Below are 26,207 nucleotides of genomic sequence, written 5' to 3' on the forward strand. Positions count from 1 at the left end.
AAGGGGGCAAGGAATGCCATTTTTTTTAAAAAAAAAATTTGAACAGGTGAAAGGTACCCATGAAGATATTGCTTAACAAATGTTCTCCCCCCACCCCCCAGACAAAGGTTTTCATTTTTTCCCAAAGGATTCCTTCTCCAAACTGTACAGGAAGTGCTGGGAAAGACTTTAGCCTGAAACCCAAGACGACCGCTGCCAGTCAGTGTAGAGTGTATGGATCTAGGTGAGTCAATGGTCTGACTCTGCGTAAGGCAGCTTCCTATGTTCCTAAGATACATTGTGTGAAACTCGTGTCAGGCTCCGCTTGGAAGCTATTGGTGCTTCTCCTTTGGGAGCAGACCGAAAGAGTTTGTGAGTGAGAGATAACAGAATTGTAGATCTCTAGAGTTGGAAGGAATCCCAATGGTTCTCTAGTCCAACCCTCTGCAATGCAGATAGGGCTACAGTCCAAATAAGGGAAGGCAAGACAAAGGATGGAGGGCAGGAAGGAAACATGGGTTCCTCATGGTTTATTCTGGGATCTCAACAAAATCAGGAGGGGGGAGGGTCTGATTTCCCCACAACGAGTCAGTCGTCATCACACATGGTCTCAATGATCCAGTCTCTGTATCTGGAAATGTCCATGTAGACCCCGGGTTTGGTGCTGGAGCTGCAGGGCACGTCACCCCAAGACACCAAACCATGGAGCTTCCCGTTGCAGACAAGGGGTCCCCCGGAGTCACCCTGTATTGACAACCAAGAGAGACATCTCTTTAACCCAGGAAGGGTTGTTCTGATTATTACTAAATCTAGATCCCCTCCTTCCTAGGGCTGCCATACGTCCAGACGTTACCAGAATTGCAAAGGCGGAATTGACATCTGGGGGGGATTTCTGAAAGGCGGCAATATATCCTGGATCTTAGACAAGTCAATTGAAAAATCATGGGTTTTGGGAGGTGTCTTGGTTGCTACTTTTTGAAATATGGCAATCCTACTCTTTCCTCCCAAAGGAGCCCAGGGTATTAAACACTCAAGTGATAAAACATCTAAAAGCAATGCCAATACTGTACTAGTCATATACAAATATGTTTCCCTATCCCAGCGTTCTTCAATCTTGGGTTCCCAGGTGTTACTGGACTACAAATCCCATCATCCCCAACCATCTTAATCAATAATGATGGATGATTGGAGTTGTAGTCCAACGACATCTGGGGACCCAAGGCTGAAGAATGTCACCCTTTCCTATGCATGTTCACATGGAAGCAGGGGTGACAACTTGAATATAACAAGGGGAGCAGGAAACTCCTGCCCCATATAATTGAGCACAAGATGCAGCACGCACACCCAATTTGAATGGCAACTTGGGGAGGTGGCCCCCTCCAATATTTTATTGGGAGGGGTGAAGGGACCTTGGCCCCGAGGAATTGGCTCGTTTGCATGGAAGGAAGTCTCACTAAGTTCAAGGAGATGCAATTCCCAGGTAAGTGCATAGGAACATAGTCCATAGGTCAGGGAAAGTGAGCCTCAGGCCTGGCATCCAAACACAGTCCTCCAGACCTCTCCAGCTGACCTTTCCAGTGTTCAAAAGAACCTGTGGGTGTTTATTATTTGCCATTAGGAAAATGCCAGTCATCAAGACAGACGAGGGCAGGGCAGCGGGTGGGCGGAAACAGCACCCATTTATGAAATTGCTGGCTGTCAGACGTTACGAGCGGCATTAAACCATTTTGCAAGATAAGCTCAGCACACCAAAATCCACTGGATATATTGGGTCACACTGGCGTGAACCAGTGCTTTTGAATGTGTGTGATGGTACTCAGTGGCACAAAATACTGCCACTTCTTTCTCTCTCTCTTATTAATATTATTGTTGTTGTTGTTGTTGTTGTTGTTGTTGTTGTTATTTTGCTACCTGTGGCAGCCATTTTGAGTACTAGCTTCTCAGCTTTTTGTTGGGTTTTTTTTCTTTAACCAAAAAAATCCAACCTAAGGAGCCCAGGGCCTCTGGCTAGTTGGGTGCCTACTGGAGAGCCTCATGTTCAGTATCCATGGGCATCGAATGTCCGAACAGGGCTTATATCTCAGCCTAATCCACTTTACAGGGATGTGTTATCTGGTTCTGCAAGGCACTTGTGATGTTCCAACAAAAGGTCCTTACTTCACAGGAGTCAGTGCCTCCTCCCATCGCAGCAGCACACATCATATCGGAGTTCAGCTTCCCAGGATACAGGGCAGCGCACTCCTTCATAGACATTATCCTGACATTTGCACAGTAAAGGATCAGAGGAATTCGCTCTAAAGAAAGAAGAAGAATTGTAGAGTTGGAAGGGGCCATAAGTGTCATCTAACCCCCCGCAAAGCAGGAATCTTTTACCCAAAACGTGGGGCTCAAAACCATGACCCTGGGCTTAAGAGTCTCATGCTCTGCTGGCTGAGCTGTCCCTGGAGGCAAGAACAAGAAGTTGTTTGGGATCTTGAGAAAGATTGGTTTTACTCATAAAGGTAAAGGTAAAGGGACCCCTGACTGCTAAGTCCAGTCGTGGACGACTCTGGGGTTGCGGCGCTCATCTCGCTTTACTGGCCGAGGGAGCTGGCATACAGTTTCCGGGTCATGTGGCCAGCATGACTAAGTCACTTCTGGCGAACCAGAGCAGCGCACGGAAATGCCGTTTACCTTCCCGCCGGAGTGGTACCTATTTATCTACTTGCCCTTTGACGTGCTTTCGAATTGCTAGGTTGGCAGGAGAAGGGACCGAGCAACAGGAGCTCACCCCGTCGCAGGGGTTCAAACTGCCAACCTTCTGATCAGCAAGTCCTAGGCTCTGTGGTTTAGACCACAGCGCCACCCGCGTCCCTATGGTTTTACTTATAGTTCATTACATTTACATGCTTCAAGAAGATAGGATGCCAAAAGAAGCGTTCTGTTTCTCCGCTCTTTTTTAAACGTCTTTACCTTTTTTACCTTTATCTAAGGTTGCAAACAAGTTTCCCTAAATCATACATGTTTTTTACATTCTCACAAATGTAGGCATTTTTATGAACACTTTCTTCTAATATACACATTGGTGAGGGCTTGGTCATCAAAAATTTTGGTGAAGTGCAAACTTTGAAGGCTAGCCAATTAGGTAAGTTTGCTTTAAAATGTGAACCAAACTTAATTTCTCTTCTGTCCCGAGCGGGGAGGTGTTCTCATTTTTACTGTTCTCCCATTTACAAATCTCTGTGCAAGTTAAACAAAACAAAACAAATGCATCAAGTAGAAAGGGAGACCTAAGCAAACAACTAATCTCACTGAATTTGTGGGATTTTTTTGGGGGGGTGAGTTTTTAATGCAGGGAAGGAAGACATTAAGAATTTAATTTCCCACCTGCAACCTGATCCCCTATAGTAGGACTTCACTGTGCTAAAAGCTGTAAAATTGGTTCCCTGGTAGTTTCAGCATACAGTCGTACCTTGGCTCCCAAACACAGCAAACCCAGAAATGAGTGTTCCGGTTTGCGAACGTTCTTTGGAACCCGAAAGTCCAACAGGGCTTCCGCAGCTTCCTATTGGCTACAGGAGCTTCCTGCAGCCAATCAGAAGCTGTGCTTTGGTTTCTGAATGTTTTGGAAGTTGAACAGACTTCCAGAATGGATTCCGTCCAACTTCCGAGGTATGACTATATATATATGGAGAGCTATGCCATAAATCAAGATAGCACTGCCCTTACTGGGAGAGCATTGTCCTTTCTACAGCTCCTTCAGATGCCTTCACTATTTTGGATGTTCATTTCAGAAGCTTTAGTTCTTTTATCTGTGGGCATGGTATGGTTGAGGTTGATACTGTCAGGCCTTTCCTGGGACAGAATCATTTACATACCTGGGAAATTGATAGGACCGCCCCATCCTGACACCATGCACATATCCCCAGAGCTTGCCCTCTGGGTAGCCAGACTTATGGGCTGCACATAATAGTTAAGTACAGCTGGGCTCAACAGTTTGACCAGCATGACATCATTGTCATAGCACGACTGGTTGTATTTGGGGTGGACGATTGTTTTTGCCACTGCCAAGAACTGTTCTGTGCCCTCCAGGACGTTCAGATTGTCATCTCCAAGCCGGACATGGATGCTTCTGTAAAGGAAAGAACAGATAAATAATGAGTAGGTAAGGCCACTTTTTAAGACAGCATCTTAAAAAGTAGAGACATCACCTTGCCAACAAAGGTCCGTATAGTAAAAGCTATGGTTTCCCAGTAGTGATGTATGGAAGTGAGAGCTGGACCATAAAGAAGGCTGATCGCCGAAGAATGATGCTTTTGAATTATGGTGCTGGAGGAGACTCTTGAGAGTCCCATGGACTGCAAGAAGAACAAACCTATCCATTCTTAAGGAAATCAGCCCTGAGTATTCACTGGAAGGACAGATCGTGAAGCTGAGGCTCCAATACTCTGGCCACCTCATGAGAAGAGAAGACTCCCTGGAAAAGACCCTGATGTTGGGAAAGATGGAGGGCACAAGGAGAAGGGGACGACAGAGGACAAGATGGTTGGATAGTGTTCTCGAAGCTACCAGCATGAGTTTGACCTAACGGCGGGAGGCAGTGGAAGACAGAAGTGCCTGGTGTGCTCTGGTCCATGGGGTCACGAAGAGTCGGACACGACTAAACGACTAAGCAACAACAAGGCCACTTGCACACCAACAATAACCAAGCCTTATGAGGAGCAGTTGAAGGAGCTAGGTATGTTTAGGCTGGAAAAGAGGAGGCTGAGAGGAGAGAGGATAACCATCTTCAAATATTTCAAGGGCTCTCGCGTGAAAAAGGGAACAAGCTTGTTTTCTTCTTCTCTGGAGGGTAGGACCCAAACTAATGGATTCAAGTTACAAGACTAAACATCAGTAAAAAACTTTCCGAGAGTAAGAGCTGTTTGAGAATGGAACAGTCTCCCTCAGGAGGCTGTGGACTCTCCTTCATTAAGCAGAGGTTGGAATGCCCAATTCAAAGTGCTGGTTTTGTCCTAGAAAGCCTTAAACAGCTCAGTATCACAATACCTCAAGGACCCCTCTCCCCATATGCTCCTGGACCCTGCAATAATGATCAGAGGCCCTTCTTCATGTGCCTCCTCCATGAGAGGTCCAGAGGTCAGCAACACGAGAACAGGCCTTTTCTGCAGTGGCTCCCCAATTGTGAAATACTCTCCTGGGAGGCTCGCCTGGTGCCCTTGTTACATATCTTTAGGCACTAGGCAAAACACATTCCTCTTCTCCTTTGGCTAATTAAACAAACTATGGTCTTTTAGACTGTGCGTGGTTTATTGTTATTGTTTGTTGCTATGGTATGTGTTTTGGTGTTTTTCTGTTGTAAACTGCCCTATGATCCTCAGCTGAAGGGCGGTCTAGAATTTTAACAAATAAATACTAGTTCACCACATATTCCATGATACCTGCATTTCTCATGCTGAGCCAACACACAGAGAGAGGGAGACATGATCACACAGACACACCTACCTATGGTTGCAGTGAGCAGCGGTAAGGACCCATCTTTGGTTGAGAAGGGTTGCTCCACAGTAGAAACGGGAGTATTTGTAGATGGCAGCCTGCCAAGGCTGAGAATGTGGTGGACATGGGTAGCCTTTGGGTTTCTTTCTGCCCTGTGCCAGGACTAGAAAAGGAAAAGGAAAGGTCCATTAGCATAATGATGTGTAGATAAATCCCTGCAGATTTCTCCAGAGTTCTTAGAACAGTGTTGGATTACCCAATAGACACAGTCACACACAAAAAAATATTTTTAAAAAAGTATTTGACACAGATAATATATATACATATAATATATACATATAGATATATATATATAGATATATATATAGATAGATAGATAGATATATAGATATAGATATAAAAATTTTAAGCATCCAAGTAGCCATCATGGGATAGCTCAGTTGGTAGAGCATGAAGCTCTGAATCTCAAGGTCATAGGTTCAAGTCCCATGTTGGGGAAAAGATTCCTGCATTGCAGGGGGCTGGACTAGATGACCCTCACGGTCCCTTCCAACTCTATGATTCTAGTCATCATGGCTGGGGGAAACAGAACTTTGTTAGACTTTCTTACATTCCACTACACACTCCTCCCCACTTTTTCATTCTCAATTCAAAAAAAGGACATTTTATCTTGTGGTTTAGTAGTGTTCTCGTTTTGAATTACATGAGGGGACACCCTAATATTTTCAGTGCTTAGGACCTGCAATGCCCACCATGCTTAACAAACTACAGTTCCCAATATTAACGTTAAAGTGATATTAGAGTGCTTGAAGTGTGTGCTGTGGGTGTCACCCTAGTTCTGAATGTAACCGGTTTGGAAAAGCTATCTTTAAAAAACATTGGGGGGGGAATCCTATTAAAATCTGATGCAGGGTAGCAGAGGATGGGGAGAAGGAACCAAACTAATCTGTGCATCTTGTGCAGCAGAAGTCCCTCTATGGCGGACTAACTGGGGGGAGGAATTTTAATCTGCAATTAAAGATTAAGCGATCGTCACGCGAATAAATCAATTAAACCTTTGCGGTCCTATCTAAACATCTAAAAACACGCCCAGATGTGTGTTTCTTCGTGTAGACTACACTGCATCATGTTATTTATCTTGTTCAGAATCAAAACACTTTCAGTTTTTATGGCTTACTTGTGCTGTTGGCGTCTGTGCTTGGGTTTTTTGTTTTGTTTTTGAAAGCATAATGAATTTTATAAAGGCAAAGCACATTTAACAGGACAGCTAGCAGCATGGCTAGAACGCACACGTTGGGTGTGTTCCTCAACCCAGCCTCCCCCCAGCATCTCATTACATGGGAAAAGGGAGTCGCTCTCGGGTGTTGGTCTATGAAAGAAGGGGTGGGAAAACGAGGCAGCATTTTTATGCCAATAAAGATGTGCGGTGGCATGTGACGCTGAAAAGCATGCACGCCATCCAGGTCGCTGCAGAGGTCAGGATGCAGAGACCTCGGCGTATGCAAGTGGACTTCGGGATATGGGTTGGAGGAGCTGCCACCAGCACCTGGACATAGAACCTGGAGGACCAAGACAAACAGGGCTCCTTCCACCACTTGGCCATAGAATGGCAAGGGAAGGGCGGCAGCCAGCAGGCTGGGATGGAATGAACCCAAGCACATCCTCCTTCGGTCAGTTCTCCTTGAACTGTTCCAAGCACACTTCTCTTCAGAGAAGGTCCATAGCTCAGTAGTAGAGCATAAAAATAAAAATAATCTATTATTTATACCCTGCCCATCTGACTGAGCTTGCCCAGCCACTCTGGGCGGCTCCCAACAGAATATTAAAAAGACGATAAAACATCAAACATTACAAACTTCCCTAAACAGGGCTGCCTCCAGATGTCTTCTAAAAGTCAGATAGTTGCTTATTTCCTTGACATCTGATGAGAGGGTGTTGCACAGGGCAGGTGCCACTACCGAGAAGGCCCTCTGCCTGGTTCCCTGTAACCTCACTTCTCACAGTGAGGGAACTGCCAGAAGGACCTCGGAGCTGGACCTCGGTGTCTGGACAGAACGATGGGGGTGGAGACGCTCCTTCAGAGCATCTGCCTTACATGCAGAAGGTCCCAGGTTTAATCCCTGGAATCTCCACTTAGATCTTGGACAGGCGCCCCTTGAAATGAATGGACCTGCTAGTCTGAAATCTTGGAGAGCTACTGTTTCTTAGTGTAGTCCTGTGTTCTTCAACCTTGGTTCCCCAGATGTTGTTGGACTACAGCTCAAATCATCTCCAGCCAGTTTAGCCATTAGTCAGGGATAATGGGAGCTGTAATCCAATAACATCTGGGATACACAAGGCTGAAAAACACTTTGGCCAAGCAGCTTTCAATGCACAGTGCAGGCATACAGGCCAGCCTGAGCTCAGTCCATATTTATTTATTTATTTATTTATTTATTTATTTATTTATTTATTCCTACCTACCTACCTACCTACCTACCTACCTACATACATACCCTGCCTATCTGGCTGGGTTTCCCCAGCATCCCAAGGTGTAGGGTTTTTAAAAAATGCTTATATCACACCATTGCAAAAGTACCCCGATATATTTTTTGCCCATGATGAAGAACAAGATTTAAGCTTTAAGATGCGTTATGGTACCGTTCATCTTTTTGTTGGATAACGAAAAAAATGTTTGTTTTTTTCTTGTTAACTGATCATTGTGGAAGAACACTTTTAGTGTTGTTTTTTAACAGATTTATTTGCAAGAGGTCACATTTACATATTTGAACCTTTCGCAAGTTGCTCCTCTTTTGTTGAAAAAAGTGGCAAATCAATTAAAATAGATACAGTCAAACCTTGGCTCCCAAACAGCTCCCAAACAGGGGAAGGGCTGTACATCAGCCACAGAGCCTCTGCTTTGCACGTCGATTGATTGATTCATAGAATCATGGAATTGTAGAGCTGGAAGGGACCCAGCTAATCCATCTCCCTGCAATGCAAGATTGACTGAAGCTTCTCTCTGCCTGCCTGAGACCCTTGAGGATTTCTCCCACACAGAGTGGACAGCACTGGGCTAAATGGGCAGGCTTTCTTCCCTTAACAAACTCTTACCTGCTGAAAAAATCAGGAGCAGAATAATGGAATGCAACATCAAGGTTGTCATGGTGATGAGCTGTGTATGCAGCTCCCTTTAAGGAGAAAGAAAGGGGGAGAGAGAGAAAGATAAAAGTTAATAAAATAAATCATCAACTGGAGTTTAACTTTGAAATCATAACCCAGTGTGGTAGTGATGTATGTTCAACATCGGTTCGAACTCAGACTCTGCTATTTGTTTGTGCAGAAAGGGACTAACTATGACAATACGCTGCTGCAGGAAAATGCTTCTTTGAAATACATATTTATGCAATATCCAACATTTAGCTTACAAATTTTTGGAGGAAAGTATTAAGATGGATAAATACTACTTTGGGGGAGGATTTAAAATTGTCAGATGATATAATATTATCCTAAACCACATACCACCTACGGTACAGTCATACTTCGGGTTGAAGTCACTTCAGGTTAAGCCTTTTCGGGTTGCGCTCTGCGGCGACCTGGAAGTAACGGAGCGCGTTACTTTCGGATTTCGCCTCTCTTGCATGCGCTGACGCTCAAAATGACGTCACACGCATGCGGGGAAGCGGCGAATCGCACACGTGCGGGTTGTGTTTGCCTCAGGAAGCGGACGGGGCTCCGGAATGGATCCCGTTCGCATCCAGAGGTACCACTGTATATGTGGTTTGACAGACCTTTCTGCCACTGCCAGATAAACTAGCACCTTGCATTTTTTGTGATGGTACTTACCAAACAGCCATCACCTCTTTCTTTTGCTGCCTAATGCAACCATTTTCTGGTCACACCCACAGCACTTCAGTTAAGATATATGTATACCAGCACTTCATTTTTTGCTAAAAAAACAAACAAACAACCCACCCAACAACACAAAATACTGAGCTAGCGGCCAGAGATACATAAGTTGGTTGGGTGGCCAAAGCTGGCATCCACCTCAGTTGGCAATGCCGGGGATCTTAGATCCCAGCAAGTGAAAAAGACCACATACTTATCAATCCCCTGACATCCTAATAACATCGAGTGATTGATACCCGACAGAATTTAAAGGAGACTGCCGCAACTGCTGGTCGCCTGATTGGTGGTTATAATCACCCCCTTTAAAGGTGCACTTTCAGCATCAGTCAGAGAGCATATTGAAGGAAGCTTGGCTGTGACTTCTGATCAGCCCCTCAGGTGCCATTAACGGAATGGCCGCTAGAGGGGCTCCCTGAGCCTTAACTTGTACAGTTTTAAATTCTACCCGTCAAATTGTTATGAATGCAATCTGTACATAAATTGCTGTGGCTGGTGACGAATGCAGATCTCTGCCTCTGGTGATAGCTCTGAGATACAAGTTGTAGAAAAGGCCTCTTTTCTCCTTCTCTCCCTAATCCAGCTTCCCCCTTACCACTACCAGTTTGGTCAAGCAATGCATCCTAGAATGGTGACCAGTATATTACCCAGAAACTCTTCATAAAGCAGAGGTCACTCCTTTTTCTTAGTTCTCCAAAGGCTGACAGACGTGGTAAAATTGGAGAGCTGAGAATGTGGGTTGAGCAGGCGGTGACAGAGGGGTCAGATGCAGTGGAGGCTGGTCCATCAGGAAAAATGGGGCACTGCCGCAACAACCTCTGTCATCCCTCAGCCAGCCCTCACCTGACTTTCTCCTTACATGCAACCAGTCCAGGGGATGGCACCAGGGCCGGCCCACCCATTAGGCAACTGCCTTGGGCAGCAGGATCCATAGGGAAAGCAGATCTCAATGTGGATCTTTATTTCACCACTTGTTCCCGATGTAGATCTTCACTCACCCCTTCTTCCCTGACAGGAGAGGGACGCCATTTTGTGGTTTGCCTCAGGTGCCCAAACGTCTTGGGCTGGCCCTGGGTGGCATTGGCTGTCAGGGAGGGGGTGCAAAACTAGAATTAGCTGACTCAGCCTGCCATTGGCTTTGGATCGACAGTGCCTTCCTGTCCAGTCTACATGGACACAACTGATAAGACAAGCATTTAAATACAGGTCCTGCTCTGCGGACTTGCTGCAAGCACAGGACACCTTTGGGTAGCTGCAATCTGGAGAGGGTGCTTATATGCCTCTATATCTGGGGCCTAAAGTACTTCCTATGGCAGCCACATCCCCAGAAGGGCCATTTTGTGTTATGCCATGCTCCCACGGCAGCCATTTTGTGACTGGCACCCCAGGGCACTCCTTCCGAATTCCAAACATGCCCACTGACCCCTGGTTGGTAACCCCTGGTGTGTGTGTGTGTGTGTGTGTGTGTGTGTGCGCGTGTGTGTGTACACACACACATATATACATACAGTGATGTATTTACCCCATACATACACTTGGCCCTTGGTCCTCCACTAACATACATCCCATCAAAATGACAGATCCTTTGCTATCCAGAATAACCTAATACATTGAATTGGGATCAGAAGCCAAAGGTGACATTTATCACTGCCCAGCATCCCATTCCATTTGGTGGGGCAAGCAAAACTTTCATTTTGCCCCATAATAGGTCGAAAGTGAAATGGGCAGAAGCTGCTGTATGCCCATCTCCTCCAATATTCCCTAATCTAGCTATCAGTGGCTTTCCGGGCTCACCTGGCAGAGGTGTTTCCCATCACCTGATGCCGAATGCCAAAAACTGAACCTGGAGCTTTCTGTGTAAAAAGCATGGGTGATACCATAGAGAGACATTCTCTTTCCTGTCCTATTGTAGTCAAGAGTTGGTCCTCTAGTCAACCCTAAACAAACATTGCCCAAATCACAGTACAATGGTACCTCAGGTTACATACGCTTCAGGTTACATACGCTTCAGGTTACAGACTCCGCTAACCCAGAAATAGTACCTCAGGTTAAGAACTTTGCTTCAGGATGAGAACAGAAATCGAGATGCAGCAGTGCGGCAGCAGCAGGAGGCCCCATTAGCTAAAGTGGTGTCTCAGGTTAAGAACAGTTTCAGGTTAAGAACGGACCTGCGGAACGAATTAAGTTCTTAACCCGAGGTACCACTGTACTGTTCTGGGCAGCCCTGGGTGGCCTAAGACTCTGCTGGATAGAGCCAAAGGCCTACATCCTATATACCACAATGGTCAGCCAGATATTTATGAGAAGCCCACAAGCAACTAACGCTCTCTCACTATTGTTCCTCAGGGGCTGGTATTCAAAGGCATGGTTAGCAGCCACTAGCTACCTTAGATCCTGTAAATGTGCCCAATCCCCTTTTAAAGCCATCTACGTTGATAGCCATCACTGCAACAAATTTCCTAGTTTTAACATTGCTCTTGGTGAAAAAGCACTCCCATTTGTCTGTTCTGGCCATAAGGGATGGACCATGTGGCTCAGGGGTAGCCTCTGCTTTTCACGCAGGAAGTCCCAGCTAGTTTCAGTCCCCAGCATCTCTTGGTAGGGCCAGGTGACACCCCTGTCCAAAACCCTGCAGAGCTGCTGCCAGTCTGTGTAGGCAATACTGAGCTAGATTAACCAATGGTATAGGGCAGTTTTCTAAGTTCCTAAGTCCATTCAGCATGACTGGATGAGCTCAGGTTCTATTATTATGAGAGGGAGAAAAACGCATCCATTTTTTCTGATCTATCTGATCCATCCCTCTGCACCATGAATAACTTCGTGAACTTTTATCATTCCCCCTATCTTGTCTCTCATGACACCCTCGATTTCCCTATCTGGAAAGGATGCAAAGTGGACAGCAAGACAGCTTTCACAAAGCCAGGCTAGGTAACACAATAGCATTATCACCAAATACCAAGACGAGCAACAATGAACACTTGATGCAAGATGTACACGTGCACAGCAGCAGCACCAGTAGCAAAAGTCTCCTACCTGATCCCAAGAAATAATCCTCTTTTCCTTTGCTGAGGTGGGGAGAGGTGGGTTTCTTGCGGGATCTAGTCTGCTCCGAATGATGCAGAAGTCAAGGCACTGGTGCTCAACAAGCAACTCATTTTTAACCTACTTGGCTGACCTGGCTAACATTGATTTACGGGGCACCTGTTCTTTATTTTGCCCTCTCTTAATGAAGGGGTAGCTGAACTAACCCTCTTTAATTAGGCTTGCCATTGTTTGTAAGGACGCTGTGCTTTCCCCCCTTTCTCACCACGTCTTCAGTGAGGTTCTGCTTTTGTTCTCGTTGTCCCCGTTTTGCAATCTGATGCCCTTTAATTTCTCAAGAAGGGACGAGTCGCTCCATCTTTAATGAGGACGGCAACGGATTGATAATGTGAGCCAGCAATTAACTTCACATCATAGGACCAAGTAACTTGAAGGATCACCATTCTCCTTATGATCCCAGGCCTACACTGAAAGAGGGCCTTCTCAGTGGTGACACCCCAGTTGCGGAGCACTCTCCCCAGAGAGATTTGTTGACTGCGTGGCAAGTCCCCTCCCCCCCATGTGAAATGAAAACACCGGACACATTATTTAAGGTTAATGGGCGTAAAAGGCCACAACTTTATTGATTACAGGAATTAGAAGGTATTGGCCTTAGGCATTGGCTCCTATCGACTACCCGGCATGGAAGGGTTAACCACAAGCCGTGGGAGTCCTGTTGAAGTACGCCAACTAGGATCCTACGGGTGTCACTGCTGGGGGGCGTGCCAGAGGCCCTCACCTCCCTAGGTTTCAGACAAGGCAGCGCCCCCCGGAGTCCTTTACCGGACTACCCTTTTCCATTGGGGGAAGGTGATGGCATTTCCTCCCCCCCCCCCCCGGGCAGTTGGAACGGGGCAAAGAGGGCGGTCCCCGGGCGTGCCTGGCCTTAAATGGGCTAGGCCACGCCTCCCCAGCCCGCTGATTGGTGGGCAGGGTCGCAGGCACGCCCAGGGATTCCCTCGTTCTCGCGGGGGCAAAAGGCCAGCCCCCGCGGGTGTGGGAGGGGTGGGCCCGCAACCCCACCTCCTCCCAAGCTCGGAAGTGGCTATATCTAATTCAATGGTTCTCAAAGGGTGTGGCAGGAGAGGGTGGCAAGTGTGGTGGGAAGATTCAAGGACAATCATTATTCTATTTTGGGAATGATTCATGCTCTTATGTGGCTACATTGTTCTATCCTTTCTGCTTGTCCCATGATCATATTATCATGTTCTATATATATATATATGGTGTGGCACAACCCAAGTTTTATTCTGAAAGTATGGCTGAGAAAAAAAAGTTTGAGAACCACTGGCCTTATTTATGACAAAGGCTTTTTTTCAATTCCCAAAGCTTTTTTAGATCCAGTTTTAATCCTGCTGATAGTTCTGTGCTTTTTACAATTTTGCAACCTTTACTTTACTTTTCCTTATTATTCTTCTTCTAAACCACCCTTGGAATGTGATTGAAGGATGGTATGAAAATATTTTTTTTAAAAAAAGACTTATTAAAACACACACACACCATCCACTGTTGCAAGACTATCTACAAGACAAGCCATTAAGATTTAGGTTGGGAAATAAGGTGTAACATTCAGGGCTCAATTCTCACTTGAGCAATGTGCGGGGTAGCCAAGAGCCCTCGTCTCAAGACAATGGGACACCTTTAAGAATACCTTGCCATTTCTAACTGTATTTCCTCAGTAGTTATGGTTAACTGCATCACAAAAAGGGGTTTTCTTCCAAGTGGATTGAGGAATGAGTGTGCATCAATGGCTCATGTACCATCTTCCTAAACTACCATAAGGAGTTTGTTTTTCAACGCACCTATTCTTTTGCTCTAAAATGTGCCAAACTGAGCCAGCCAACCAAGAGCTTGATCGTGTAGCATCTTTTATTATTATGAATAGACAAAAAGATGCATAGAATGACAGCTCACTTCTAGTACTGTGTTTAAAAAAAACTAATAGATCTAATAAGTGGCATCACATTCCTTGACGTTTCTGAATTTGGAAAACACAGCACTGCTGCCACCGTTCTGACTGTACTTATTTGCACACTTGGGCGTAAGGTCCATCATTTTACAGAAGTCAGAATTTAGCAAATAGCTGTTTGCACCATGCAGAGGGTGCCCTCTGGTGGTGTTTGCTTTTATAGCCTGTAAAGCTATTGCTATGTGATTTTCTACAGCAGCTGTTCCCTGTCAGTGTCCGAAGGAAACTGCTGTTACAAATAGTCACTGTGCAACCATCTATATTCATTTGCACTAATGCAAAAAAGTTGCACATGTTGTACGTCTTGCTCTGTTGGCTTTTTAGTCACACGTAGTAGCAAAGACTATAAAATGGGGAGAGGGGTGAGCTTTCAGTTCAAAAATAATTTGTAGTAATTTAAAAGAGTGGACACCAGTGGCCAGTTACACGGTTGCAGTTTTATATATATACCGTATTTTTCTGTGTATAAGGCTATGTTTTTTTCTTTAAAAATCATGCTTAAAAGTGGGGGTCGTCTTATACATGGATAATACACAGGGTGGACGTTTGATTGGTTCCTGCCATGGCTGTCAGCGACTATTGTGCGTGTTATTGGTTGCTGCGTCAATGGGTGTTGTTGAGTGGCTGACGCTCCAGGAGTTGGGTGGGCAATTGGGACAGATGGGAGGCGGATTTTGCGATGCGTGTGAGCGATTTTTGGCAATTCCCCCAAAAAAACAACTCTGGGCAATCCTCCCCAAAATAAGCTCAACAACTCTATACCATCTCCACCCATTTTATTAAATTTGAGTCCCCAAAAATAGGGGGCGTCTTATACATGGGGGTGTCTTATAGACGGAAAAAGTACGGTATATCTATAAAAACACTATTGGATATAGATGTAAAAGGATATTGCTTCCTCCTGCTGAAAAGCAGGCTCTAACAAAAAAAAGCTCCTTCCGCAATAAACCCCTTAATGTGCCACAGTAAACTTTTGGTTGCTCGTTACAAAAGATTTCGACTCCTCTCGAATTTGTCTTATTTAGATGGCAGCTATTCAATTACCCACTGTACTTGGGAAACTAAGTTGCCAGTTTCGGGCATGCATGAAATGTTTGCCCTAACTTATGGAGCAAGTTGGAACTACTAGGAATCAATGTCTCTCCAAAATTCTGGTTTAATACGTTATCTTTGCTATTTACTCTCCATTTCAGAATAGTTAGCTATGTAAATTATTTTACAACTCCTCAAACTGGCAGTGGCCACGTTCAGACAATTCTATCTGAACCTTTTGCTCAGATATGTGGTTCTCTTCGCCTCACCTTTGCTGCAATTCTCTAGTTAACCATAATTTCTCTATTGAGATGAAACTATGGTTAACTGCTTTGGAACATGCCAAGAAATTAAATCTGCTTCAAATTGTGGCTTAACAAGTATGGCTTGTTCCAAAACTGGTAACAGTTTCCTTGGCTTGCTTGGACAAAATGAGAAACTATGATTGGAGATCATAGGTTAATCATTGCTCTGGGGAAACACAGATAAATTCAGGTGGAGTCTACACATATATAAAAAACGCTGTGAAATTTTTTTACCATTTAAATATATATATATTGAATTTGCTATTAGATCACTAGCACCATCTAGCGTCACATTTGTATAATGCACTTAAAACACACTTAAAATGTTATTTTATAGCTGAGTCCCATTTCATATATCGGCTTATTTAGTCAGAATCTGACTGTCTGAAATGGTTCACTACATGCATGAAAGAAAATCTATGTTGCATATTCACACAGCATGCACAGAAAATCCAGAAACTAGGGTAGTGCAAAAGGAGGATTTATTTACAGACCTATATATCATCCTGGTAAATCACGGCATTAAAATAAACCCCAAGTTGTGGTTTCACTTCTTACATGCTCAACTCACCATAGGATTATTGTACTTTCCCAATTTTATACAGTATTATTTCAATCACATTCTCAATGTGGTTGACAGCTGAAATGATGCACATCAGACAGCCTATTAGTTCTTATGGTTAACATAGCAAAAACCAGGAATGGAGAATCCATGACCTTACAGAAGTTGTTGGACGCTAAGTCCCATCAGCCGCAGTGAGTATGGACGACGATCAGGGATGATGAGAACTGGGAGTCCAACAACATACAGAAGGCAGCAAATTCCCCATCAACACTGGGAGGGCAGGAAGGAGGAGGGACTACCTGAGAAAGCTAGAACTTATAACATTCACTGATGCAAAGTCCAATGAATGCAAGATTTGGAACTAATTGCTGTCAATGGGCAAGTGGGTGAGCTTAAGTAGCAAAGAAGTTGAATCAATTTGAGCTTGCTCCATTATATATATATAAAAAGGTCCTTTTCCGAACCTCCATCAAAATGCAAAATATTTTCTCCTTGTCTGGTAAGCCTCTGCAAAAAGGGATACAACAGGTCCTCCGTTGGATCACAGATGCCTACAAGTTCTTTCTACCAAATCAATATTTGTTCCCCGATAAAAATATTTGCTCTAATATAAAAAGGGCTTATTGCAATTAAAGTGTAAAAACTGTGTAGGATTGTAAAATCCCATCCCCCACAAAAAAGAGACCCGCACCAAAAGTTGAACAGGTATAGCAATCGAAGATCCTGCCTATAGTGTCAACAAAGGGGTTGTCTCATTCCACTTCATCTTCATCTTTGGAAGCATAGATAGCCTGGTTCCTCCTTTTAATTTTCTTTGGCCCACCCTTTCCTTCTTCACTTGTGTCACTTAGCCGCTTCAAGGCCGTTTCACTGGGGATCACCTCTTCTGGCTGGTTTCTCTCACTCGATTTCTCCAGTTCATCACTTTCCACAGTATCATTCGGCGACACAGCCATGGAACCTGGCGTGACCCGGATGTCGGAAAAAGTTGTTGAGACGTCAGAAGGGTGGTTGGCAGACGAGTCCACTGGGCAGCTGCCTGGCTCTTCTTCATCATCGCTGTCTTCATCCAGTATTATTTCATCAGGGTTGATAGAAGAGGACAAGCCAGAAACGTCTGTATTATAGTCACTGGGCTCCTCTGCTGATCCAGTACTGTCTACCTCCTCCTCCTCTTCATCATCATCATCCTCATCTCCGTGCTCCTCTCTCAGTTGTTGGATTCGGCCATTAATGTCCAAGAGGCCAAACCGGGCACAAAACTCGGTCGTCTGGGGATTGATTTGATGAACGGGTTCTCTGTGCTCCTGGGATTTGTTTGAGTTATAACAGGGAACTGTGGTACTGAAGTTATGTGGAACCTTAAGGTCGTGGTTCGCCTCTTCCAAAACCGCCTTGATGTCTTCTTCTGTGACACTGTAGTCCCATCTACAAGAGGCCAAACACAGGGAGGTTCAAGTAAGGCTACCCACCTCTCTGCCCCTTACATCTGAACAGCTTCAGGACAAAGAAAAGGAAGTGCTTCCTCATACAGGGCATTAACTGCTATATGGAGTTCTAGGGATGGTAATGCCTCCTAACTTCAATTATCCCGGCATGCTAGAGGAATCCAGCGCAAGGGAGAGTTGGGAGTAGTGCGATCAATATCTACTCAGAAGTCCTACGAATTCAGTGGGGCTTACTCCCAAGTAAGTGGGGTTAGGATTGTTGCCTTAGTTGTTTTTAATCTGACTGTATTGTTACTGCTCTGTAGTATTGGTGAGATGTTGGCAGAGGAGGCATAAGGGGTCAAAAAGCAGCAAATAAATAAAAATATACAGACAACACTTTACATACTTTGCATGGAGTCCATTGTTTTCAGGCATATTCCAGGAATTTGGAGACACATTAACAAGATTGTTAGTAGCTTTAAGAACAGCAATCCATTCAGGGTCATATTCCAGGCAGTCAGATGCACTTGGGTCGTGCTCAATCTCTACAATCTTAGAAAACATTGGGAAATTAAAAATACCTATTTGTCCTCCATAGCAGGCAAGACTTGGCTGTGAACTTAAGGCACTAGCACCTCAGATAAATCTACCCTTGCCCTTCCTACAGACTGCACTTCTCCCTTGTTTTTGGAAGGACCATGAAGCCAGGCTGGGAAACAGGGGTAGGGAACCTTCTGCAGCCCAAGGGCCACATTCCCCCACAGGCAACCTTGGGGGGGGGGGGCGCATGTCACTAGTGGGCAAGGCAAGGGAAAAGCAGGTAAAGCAACAGAGGCGGCTCTTACTTTGTACAGTAAGCCACAAAAGCCAGACATTTATCCACACAACTCTCCATCCGCCTGGAGGCTTTGTCACAGTTCAAGGACACATCCATGCTATGCAAAAACACTCAAGGAGGGTGGAGAGGGCTGCAGCTTCGGGAAAAGGTTCCAAAGTACAAACAGAGCATCCTGGAAGGTCATATCTGGCTGACCATTTCTCCCCCTTTTACAGAAGATTCTAAATACCACTGAGCCTTAGGCCTCATAACAACAGATACCAAACAGAAAATTCAGCATGTTTTACCTGTAGGAAGTCTCTGTGGGGCAGGCATTTATCCAGGGCCAGAAACTTTGTTGCTTTTGGCTGTTTCCCACTGCCATTGGCCTATGGGGGGGGGGGGGAATACATCAACAAAAAATGGCACATGTACCAAAGTCAACATTTTTGGCTACACAACAAGGTTTGAAGCGATTTATATGCATGGGCATATGAAGCTGCCTTTTTGTGAGTCAGACCGCTGTTCCATCTAAACCAGCAATGTCTATTCTGACTGGCAGCAGCCTTCTATCTGAGATGGAAGTCTTTCTTACCCGGTGCCTCCCAAATCTTTGGTTGGAGATGCCAGGGTTTAAACCAGCAAAACATAAATTCACAGACAGACAACTGTCTTCTGCCCTTCTGAAAGTACCAGAGGTTAGCTTGCCTATCAGTCATTTTCACTTATATAAAAATATCAACAGTGCAAAGAAGAGTGTGAAGTATATCATTACATGGCAGGCTCTCCAGTTTTGTCCAGCTCTATTATTCCAATCAGAATTCACTAAGGGCTACTTATCAAAACAAACCAAGGTAAATTTATCAATAGCCTGTTAAGATCCTAACCACTGTCCTGGAATCCCCGATAAGCTTATATTTGAATTATGGTATTTTGAAAAAGATTGTAATAGAGCACAAGTAAGGAACCTGAGGATGCTGTTGGACTCCCTATCAGCCCCAGACAGCATGGCCAGTATTCAGTGATAATAGGGGCAGTAGTTCAAAAACATCTGGAGAGGCAGTTTCCCCACCGCTGCAATCTATTATATATTTTGGAAGGCTGTTTGCTTACATGTTCCCTATGCATTTGAACCCCTCTTAAGAGATTATAAACAAATTTTGCATAATAACTCCTGAGCTCAAACAGCAGCTTTTTGTCTATGTTTGGAGACAATGGGATGCCATTTAGAATCAATATGACAGAATGAACCTTTCTCAGAATTCTCAAGCAGTGCCAGGTGCAAGCTGAGCACAACTGGCCCCCAATCCAGAGCAGTTTGTTATTTTGAAACTACTGGCAGGTATCAGGTTTCCTCCACTGAAGTTTCTCTGGAGCTCCAGCGCCCGTTAAAAACAACAATGGTGGAACACAACTGCACACATAAATGTCAACAGAGGCACAGCAAAACGCTCCAATTCTTTTACCTGGTGCTGCATGAAAGCAGCAAACTTCACATGTAGGTGTGCAGCGAACCAGTAGGTTGGTTTCAAGTGCTCCAGAAGCTCTGAAGCAGCAGGACTTCCCAATGTATTACTCTCCACTTCTTGGCGGAAGAAGGATTTTTTCCTAAGCAGCAATTTCTTGTCTCCATAATGATATATACTTCTGGGCCAGTCGTGGGACATAAATACATCCATAGGCTGCTTTAGCTGTTGAACCAAAAGGAAAGCAACACAAAATGAGATAAGACGGCTGCTGTTGTGAATAAAGGAAACACAGCACAGGATCACAAATCATAGGATGTCAATTAATTTTTAGGGAAGAGGGGAAATGATTAAGTGGGCTTAACTGCATTAGTTTCAATGGGTCTGCTCTGAGTAGGACTAATGAAGATGATTGTTCTTCTAAGTTTTGACTTACTGTACTGGTTTTTTCTTTTTGATTTCTTCTGTTAAGTAATGTTTTATTGTATCTTGATTATATTTTCAATATTATATTTTGCTTGTCAACATAGATTGTATTTCTTTTTGTTAACCGTTTTATTTATTTGTTTTATTTTTAAAGAGCCAGCCAGTTCAGCAGGACCTGCTGAGACTTCCTGGTGTTTCTGCAGCTGAATGCAACACCAATGAAGAATTATTATTATTATTATTATTATTCCCCTGCCTTTTTTCCCTGAGAGGAATTTAAGGTGGCTTAAATATAAAATCAGAACAGCTTTAAACACGGGGCAGGGGGCGGGACAAAAATTAAAAAACAGTTAAACATTAATTCTCATCCCTCTGCCTAGCCGAGAGCTGCTGAAGAAGAAATAACATAACTAGAAACAACATAAAACCCATTTTTTTAAAGGTGTAAGCCTGTTTAAAGGCTATTAGAAGATCTGGAAAATTAAAAGGCTGGTGGCAGAAAACCTAGTGACAGAAAGATTAACAAGAACGGTGCCACACAAATCTCTTGGGAGACTGTTTTGAAATTGGGATGCCAGCCCTTATCCCTGTGGTGCCACCCACTTTATCTCAGATGGCGATGAAGGTACTTGAAGGGGAGGGGCAGGGCTATGAAGATCTTAACATACAGACAGGTTGATATGAAATTGGATTTACACTAACCTGCTTGAGCTTGAAGACTTCAATGTTTCTTACATGGTAGACACTTCTTATCGTTTGTTGGTTGTATGGTGGATACTCAAAGTGACCTTAAGCAAGTTGAGAAACACTTAGCTGAATAAAAACAATGACAAAAAGGAAGACTTCCTAATTGGCTCTGATCCCCTGAAACAGCAGCATTGTGGAATGGGTGTTATATTCAACCTTCTTTGAGAGTTGCACAAGTGTGCTTATCACTATACTACAAGGCCAGTTTCAAGGTGCTAATGATAATTTATAAAGTCCTATACAACTTGAGATCTAGAAGCTTGATCACAGAATGCAGATGTACTATAATTTTAACAGATAGTATTATTTATGCATTTTATTTGCCCTCATTTTATTGTACTGATTGATGTTACTGCTTTAAGATTAAATGCACTGCACACCACCTTGAGATTGCTTTCAAAAGAAGGCAGGCTAAAAATATTTTAAATAAGTAAACGTAATAAGGAATTTAACTTCTTCCTATTTCATTCAATGGATATTTGGCTTTAGCGCCGTCAACTGAACAAAGACCACACAACCTTACTCTGACATTCTCAAGAGGCAAGTAACAATTTTTCCTATTTTACTGAAGTGAAAACTCAGTACCCAGGTGAGCAGGGATCTGAAATGAGGCCCTTTGTTGATCACAAGGCAGATGAGATAGAATATCACTACAACAAGCCAACAGAAAGGTGCAGAGAAAACTAGATGGACATTCTTATCCTTTTTCCTTCTATCTGTATCTTATACTTTCCTCACAGGAATCAGAGTAGTGTTTGGGCCTCACAACACCACTTTGAATTAGGCCATGGTAAGAAATAGTTATTTGCTCCAAGTTTCTCAGCTAAGCATTTTAGTCAAGTAAAAATTTAAAACTGGGTTTCCTACATCCAAGAAAAACCCTTGATCCATTTTGCCACAATGATTCCCTTCAGCACTGCCGCATCACAGGGATAATCAAGACCTGTCCAGATGTACCAGTAAACTAGGGTTCTCCAGTAAAAAATATGCTGTGGTGGGCATTGGAACATGCTCCCTTTTCCCCTCCTTCAAGCAAGAATGAAGATTAAAAAATGCCTACTTTCAGTTTTGAATAAGCTGCAGTTTCCCACTACATCTAAACTCAATAACATAACTGTGGTTAGTTCACACAAACAAACATCAAACCATGGTTTCAGATCCTGATTCATTAGCCACAGCTTCCCATGGCATCAAAACCAGGCTTCAGAATCACCTACCAGCAACAGACGCAACTCACTCTAGTGCAATAAGTGCTACAGCCGAAAATGAAATTCAGATTTAAAACAAGAATCTGCAGCACAACCCCATCCTAGACATACCCTTTTTGTAATCATGAGATTTGAAGATGCCAGAGAGTCCACCAATTCTCACCCCGCGATACTTTACCACTCCAGCGTAACCTGAAACAGGAAAAAAATATGTAGATCAGGCTAAGAAGTAGAAGACTGTCCACGAAAACCACGAGCAGTACATAAAGTGGTTACTGATTCCCAAGAATGTGCTGTATTTCCTTCATAGCAAAGAAAAAGGTTGCATTCTGTAATGTGTATAGGGATAATAGTGTATTTTGGGCTACAATCTGCTGCTCACTATACTGGCCACACAAGGTCAGAAAAAGACAGAATTGGACCTAGATATTTTGCTGTTGCTACACTGAAAACTTTCCAGAACAGCTATACAGGCTTACACTGAAAACATTCCAGCAACAAGAGTATACGACTTCACCTGCAAGATACTGACATGCCTAATTTTGGAGGCAAAGAAGAGCAGTCCCCCACTATAAAGCTGAACTTCAATCTAAATCATCAGCCCTATGCTTGTGCATCCTAGGCTATCAAAACAGAAAGCAAAATGTTAATACCAAGGTAGTAGATGTTTGGTGCTACCCATCCGCCATATGGTAGCTCTTGCAAGTGATTGGAGGCTTCGTGGTTGCCCCCAATAAAGATGGTCAGGACAGGAGCTTTCTTCTCTCCAGAATAATACCTAGAACACAGCCAAAAGCCAAGGTCTTTGTCACTGGTATTAAGGATCAGCATTTTCATGTTTCCTGATCAGAGGAATCAGGCCTATAGGTTTACATGCATGCACATTGTATCATACATTGCTTCTGATGTGCAGCTGGGGAGGTAGAGATGGCACATGGGCTGCTACTGAGCAGAAAGTGCTCATAGGAATCACCAAATTAACATGAAACACATAAAGCTAACCTATTTAATTGCACCTGTCAGTAGGACATGAAGTGGAAGCCGGAGCATGTTTAGTCAGAAGTTAAGTCCCACTAAGTTCCACAGTCAATCCAACTAAGACTGACTAAGCCACGTATTTCACCTCAACTTGGGACGCTGGATTTAGTTAACACACTACAGTATGGATAAAAGGAGTGCATAGACTGAAAAGGACAGTGGGGCTTTCCCCAAGGCCAATCAACTTCCTCCATCTGCCATCCACACGTTGTGTGTGAACATCTTGCAGGGGGGAAACCTACACAAACCTGTTGACTTCTACAGAAGGTGGAATCCTGCATGATCAGGATTCCAGTTCCTGCAGAGATCTGTAGCGCTTCTCTTGCAGACACTCACCTGTGGATGTCAGGAGCAGAGAGAGAAAAAGCTGTGTAAAATTGGGATTGGGGTCAGTGGTGTGGCCCTGCCATCCTGTTATGTACTGAGTTGAACACGTCCTTTCCTCTCTCAGGGCTGATCTTTCAGGAAAACTTGACACTTGGTTAATACTTTGCTATTCGCATATGGAAAACCTGGTGAAAAAGCATACCAAGAAAAACCTCCCCTGCTTTATGCTGTAGCCTTTCCTCCTACGGGAGCTGCTTTAACAGCCTACCAAGGCATAAAACACAAATTATATAATATTTTACACGCGCGCACACAATGCTTAACCAACTCCTCTACCACCCCAACAGTCAAAAACCCCGCAAAGGACCTTGCACTCTGCGCGTGCTCAGAGGCACCCTTCCCTCAAATGGGTTCCGGGGCGGAGCCTCCGCGGAATTCGAAATCCTGCTGCCTCTTCGCGGGCGACTCACCTCGCGAAGCCCCCCAAGCAGCGGTACTTGGCCGGCACCGCCATGCAGCGCAGGTCCGCCGCGTTGCGCACGGCCTGGAAGTCCCCGGCGCACAGGAGCAGATCCGGCGCCGCCTGGCCGTGGCGCTGCTCCAGCAAATGGAGCGTCTCGTACATCTTGTCAAGCGCGCCATGGCAGCAGCCGGCCACCGCCACCTTCATCTTCCGGCCTCGGCGCATGCGCCCCGGCGGCGGCAGCCCGGCCTGCGCAACGCACGCGCCCTCGGCCGTTGCTTTCTCCGCATCGCGAGGCAGCCGGAGGGCCCCGCCCCGCCCCCTGCCGCCGCCGCCGCCGCTGCTGCTGCTGCGCATGCGTCTCTCCTTTGCTCTCACCGAACGTTGGGAGGTTGCGCTAGAATTGCGACAATATACCGCCGAATGATTTTTATCATCGCCAGGATGCTCCCCCCCCCCGCAAATATCTATGGTCTTAACGTGGCTCCAAGGAACTTTTTGGTTCATTTTTTGTATTATTATTAATCGTCATCATCGTTCATTATTACTGTTAATCGTCATAAGGAAACCAATCTCGTAATGGCACATATTACGATATTTCATGTATTATCATTTCATATTATTATTATTACTATCTTCACCACCATTCTGTTCCTTTCCCACCCTTCCGCAATTAGGTGGGCTGCGACGCGATCAAATTAAAATGCAATATATCAGAATCGGTTTAAACAAAGGGAAGGTTGGAATGTTGAATCCAGCTCCTTAGGATCAGCGTTCACGTGGAAGTGCAGCGGCGAAAGAACAATGCAAGAAGTAAAATGCCATCAGAAATTTCAGTTAAAGCCTTCAAGTGTCTGACGTGGAAACGGTGGGTGTGGGCAGATGGAAGAAGGAGGATGTTTTTCTATAGCCAATAAATGCAATTTCCAGGCAACTTGTCTCGGGATTCAGGATCAAGCCTGGTTTCTAAGCGTGCTTAGAAGTAAAACGGGTTTTCCCCGGGTTGCCATGCGTTCCCGATCTGTCACTAAGAAAAGGGTTTTCCCTTGGGAAGGGGGAAACCGCTCGGTCCCATTCTTTCAAGAAGCAGAAGTGTGGATACGCCCTTAAGTATGTCTCGTTTAACTGCTTGGAGATCAGGCTTGTTCTTGAGACAATTTGCCTAGAAATGGCATTTACTGGCTACAAAAACATCTTCTTCCATCTGGCCACATCCACCGTTCACATGTCAGACTCTTGCAGCATACTTCTCCTATGAAAATAGGGACGTCCCATTCCATAATGATAATTTTACTAGTTGTACCCCACACATCTTACTGGGTTGCCCCAGCCACTCTGGGCAGCTTCCAACAAATATAAAACATTAAATATTTTTTTAAAAAACTTCCCTATACAGAATTGTCTTCAGACAGCTTGGGGGTCAGATAACCCCATACCCTCCAGCATTTCTCCAGTGAAAATAGGGATGTCCTAAGGAAAAGCGGGACATTCCAGGATCAAATCAGAAACTAGGATGGCTTCTCTAAATCAGGGACGTCTCTGGAAAATAGGGACACCTGGAGGGTCTGTTGCAGGCTTTAATTGAATGTTACAGCACTAACAAAGCATCACAAAAATACAAACTAGCTCAGTATTCTGGGGAAAGTCCTTAAAAGATTTTTGGAAGCAATGTTGCTTTTTTAGCACACGCTAGTAATGCACATTTTTTCAGTAGCAAGTCTTATGGGTAAGCATGGAGAAGATCAAACTGTCCAGATTTGAAAACTTACAAGTTAAAGAATGCTGGTGACCAAAGAAAAGAAAAGAAAGCTAAAACAGAAGTACTGCTTACATCTTCTTCCCATGAGCACATTATTATTATTATTATTGTTATTAATAATAATTAGCTGCTTTACCCGTTGAAATGACTGGAAGCAACTTACAACACAACAAAAATACTAAAACTACACTAAAACAATAAAAAACTTTTTAAAAAAACAACCACAAAAATATGC

General features: G+C 44.3%; 2 protein-coding genes and 1 long non-coding RNA gene across 5 annotated transcripts; 1 reads left to right on the top strand and 2 right to left on the bottom strand.

Moving 5' to 3' along the window:
* Positions 1–474: 474 nt before the first annotated feature.
* On the bottom strand, positions 475–10,719 carry LOC308482390 (kallikrein-15-like). Of its 3 annotated transcripts, none has more exons than XM_081015471.1 (6): positions 9,529–10,719; positions 8,548–8,624; positions 5,464–5,617; positions 3,837–4,090; positions 2,137–2,273; positions 475–723 (listed from the first exon to the last, which is right to left on the bottom strand). In XM_081015471.1, exons 1-6 carry the CDS (start codon positions 9,531–9,533, stop codon positions 568–570), a joined length of 783 nt encoding a protein of 260 aa, XP_080871597.1. In that variant the 5' UTR covers positions 9,534–10,719; the 3' UTR covers positions 475–567. The 3 variants fall into 3 exon arrangements, with proteins under 3 accessions (XP_080871597.1, XP_080871596.1, XP_080871598.1); XM_081015470.1 differs by lacking the exon at positions 9,529–10,719 and adding an exon at positions 8,949–9,155; XM_081015472.1 differs by lacking the exons at positions 8,548–8,624; positions 9,529–10,719 and adding an exon at positions 8,292–8,424.
* A 513-nt stretch (positions 10,720–11,232) lies between these two features.
* LOC308482405 lies at positions 11,233–17,007 on the top strand. The gene is made up of 2 exons (XR_013989260.1): positions 11,233–12,910; positions 13,463–17,007. It is a non-coding gene; the product is annotated as an uncharacterized lncRNA (long non-coding RNA).
* On the bottom strand, positions 16,192–24,468 carry DBR1 (debranching RNA lariats 1). Its single transcript, XM_081015432.1, has 8 exons — positions 24,221–24,468; positions 23,039–23,163; positions 22,497–22,577; positions 21,133–21,218; positions 20,005–20,229; positions 18,847–18,927; positions 18,128–18,273; positions 16,192–17,719 (listed from the first exon to the last, which is right to left on the bottom strand). Exons 1-8 carry the CDS (start codon positions 24,436–24,438, stop codon positions 17,044–17,046), a joined length of 1,638 nt encoding a protein of 545 aa, XP_080871558.1. The 5' UTR covers positions 24,439–24,468; the 3' UTR covers positions 16,192–17,043.
* Positions 24,469–26,207: the final 1,739 nt, after the last annotated feature.

Source organism: Podarcis pityusensis (assembly GCF_964106645.2).
Source record: "Podarcis pityusensis genome assembly, chromosome: 8".
NCBI lineage: Eukaryota > Metazoa > Chordata > Lepidosauria > Squamata > Lacertidae > Podarcis > Podarcis pityusensis.

Bases quoted from the DNA above. Each gene is read 5' to 3' on its own strand.
- LOC308482390 (XM_081015471.1), bottom strand. The intron at 5,618-8,547 runs GTAAGAGTTTGT...TTCCTTTTCTAG, and splicing joins GCTCCTGATTTTTTCAGCAG to TCCTGGCACAGGGCAGAAAG. The intron at 4,091-5,463 runs GTAGGTGTGTCT...TTTCCTTTACAG, and splicing joins GCTGCTCACTGCAACCATAG to AAGCATCCATGTCCGGCTTG.
- DBR1 (XM_081015432.1), bottom strand. From the start codon at position 24,438: ATGCGCCGAGGCCGGAAGATGAAGGTGGCGGTGGCCGGCTGCTGCCAT. The intron at 22,578-23,038 runs GTATTAACATTT...TTCCTGTTTCAG, and splicing joins ACCAAACATCTACTACCTTG to GTTACGCTGGAGTGGTAAAG. The intron at 20,230-21,132 runs GTTAGTGTAAAT...TTGGTTCAACAG, and splicing joins AAGTCTTCAAGCTCAAGCAG to CTAAAGCAGCCTATGGATGT.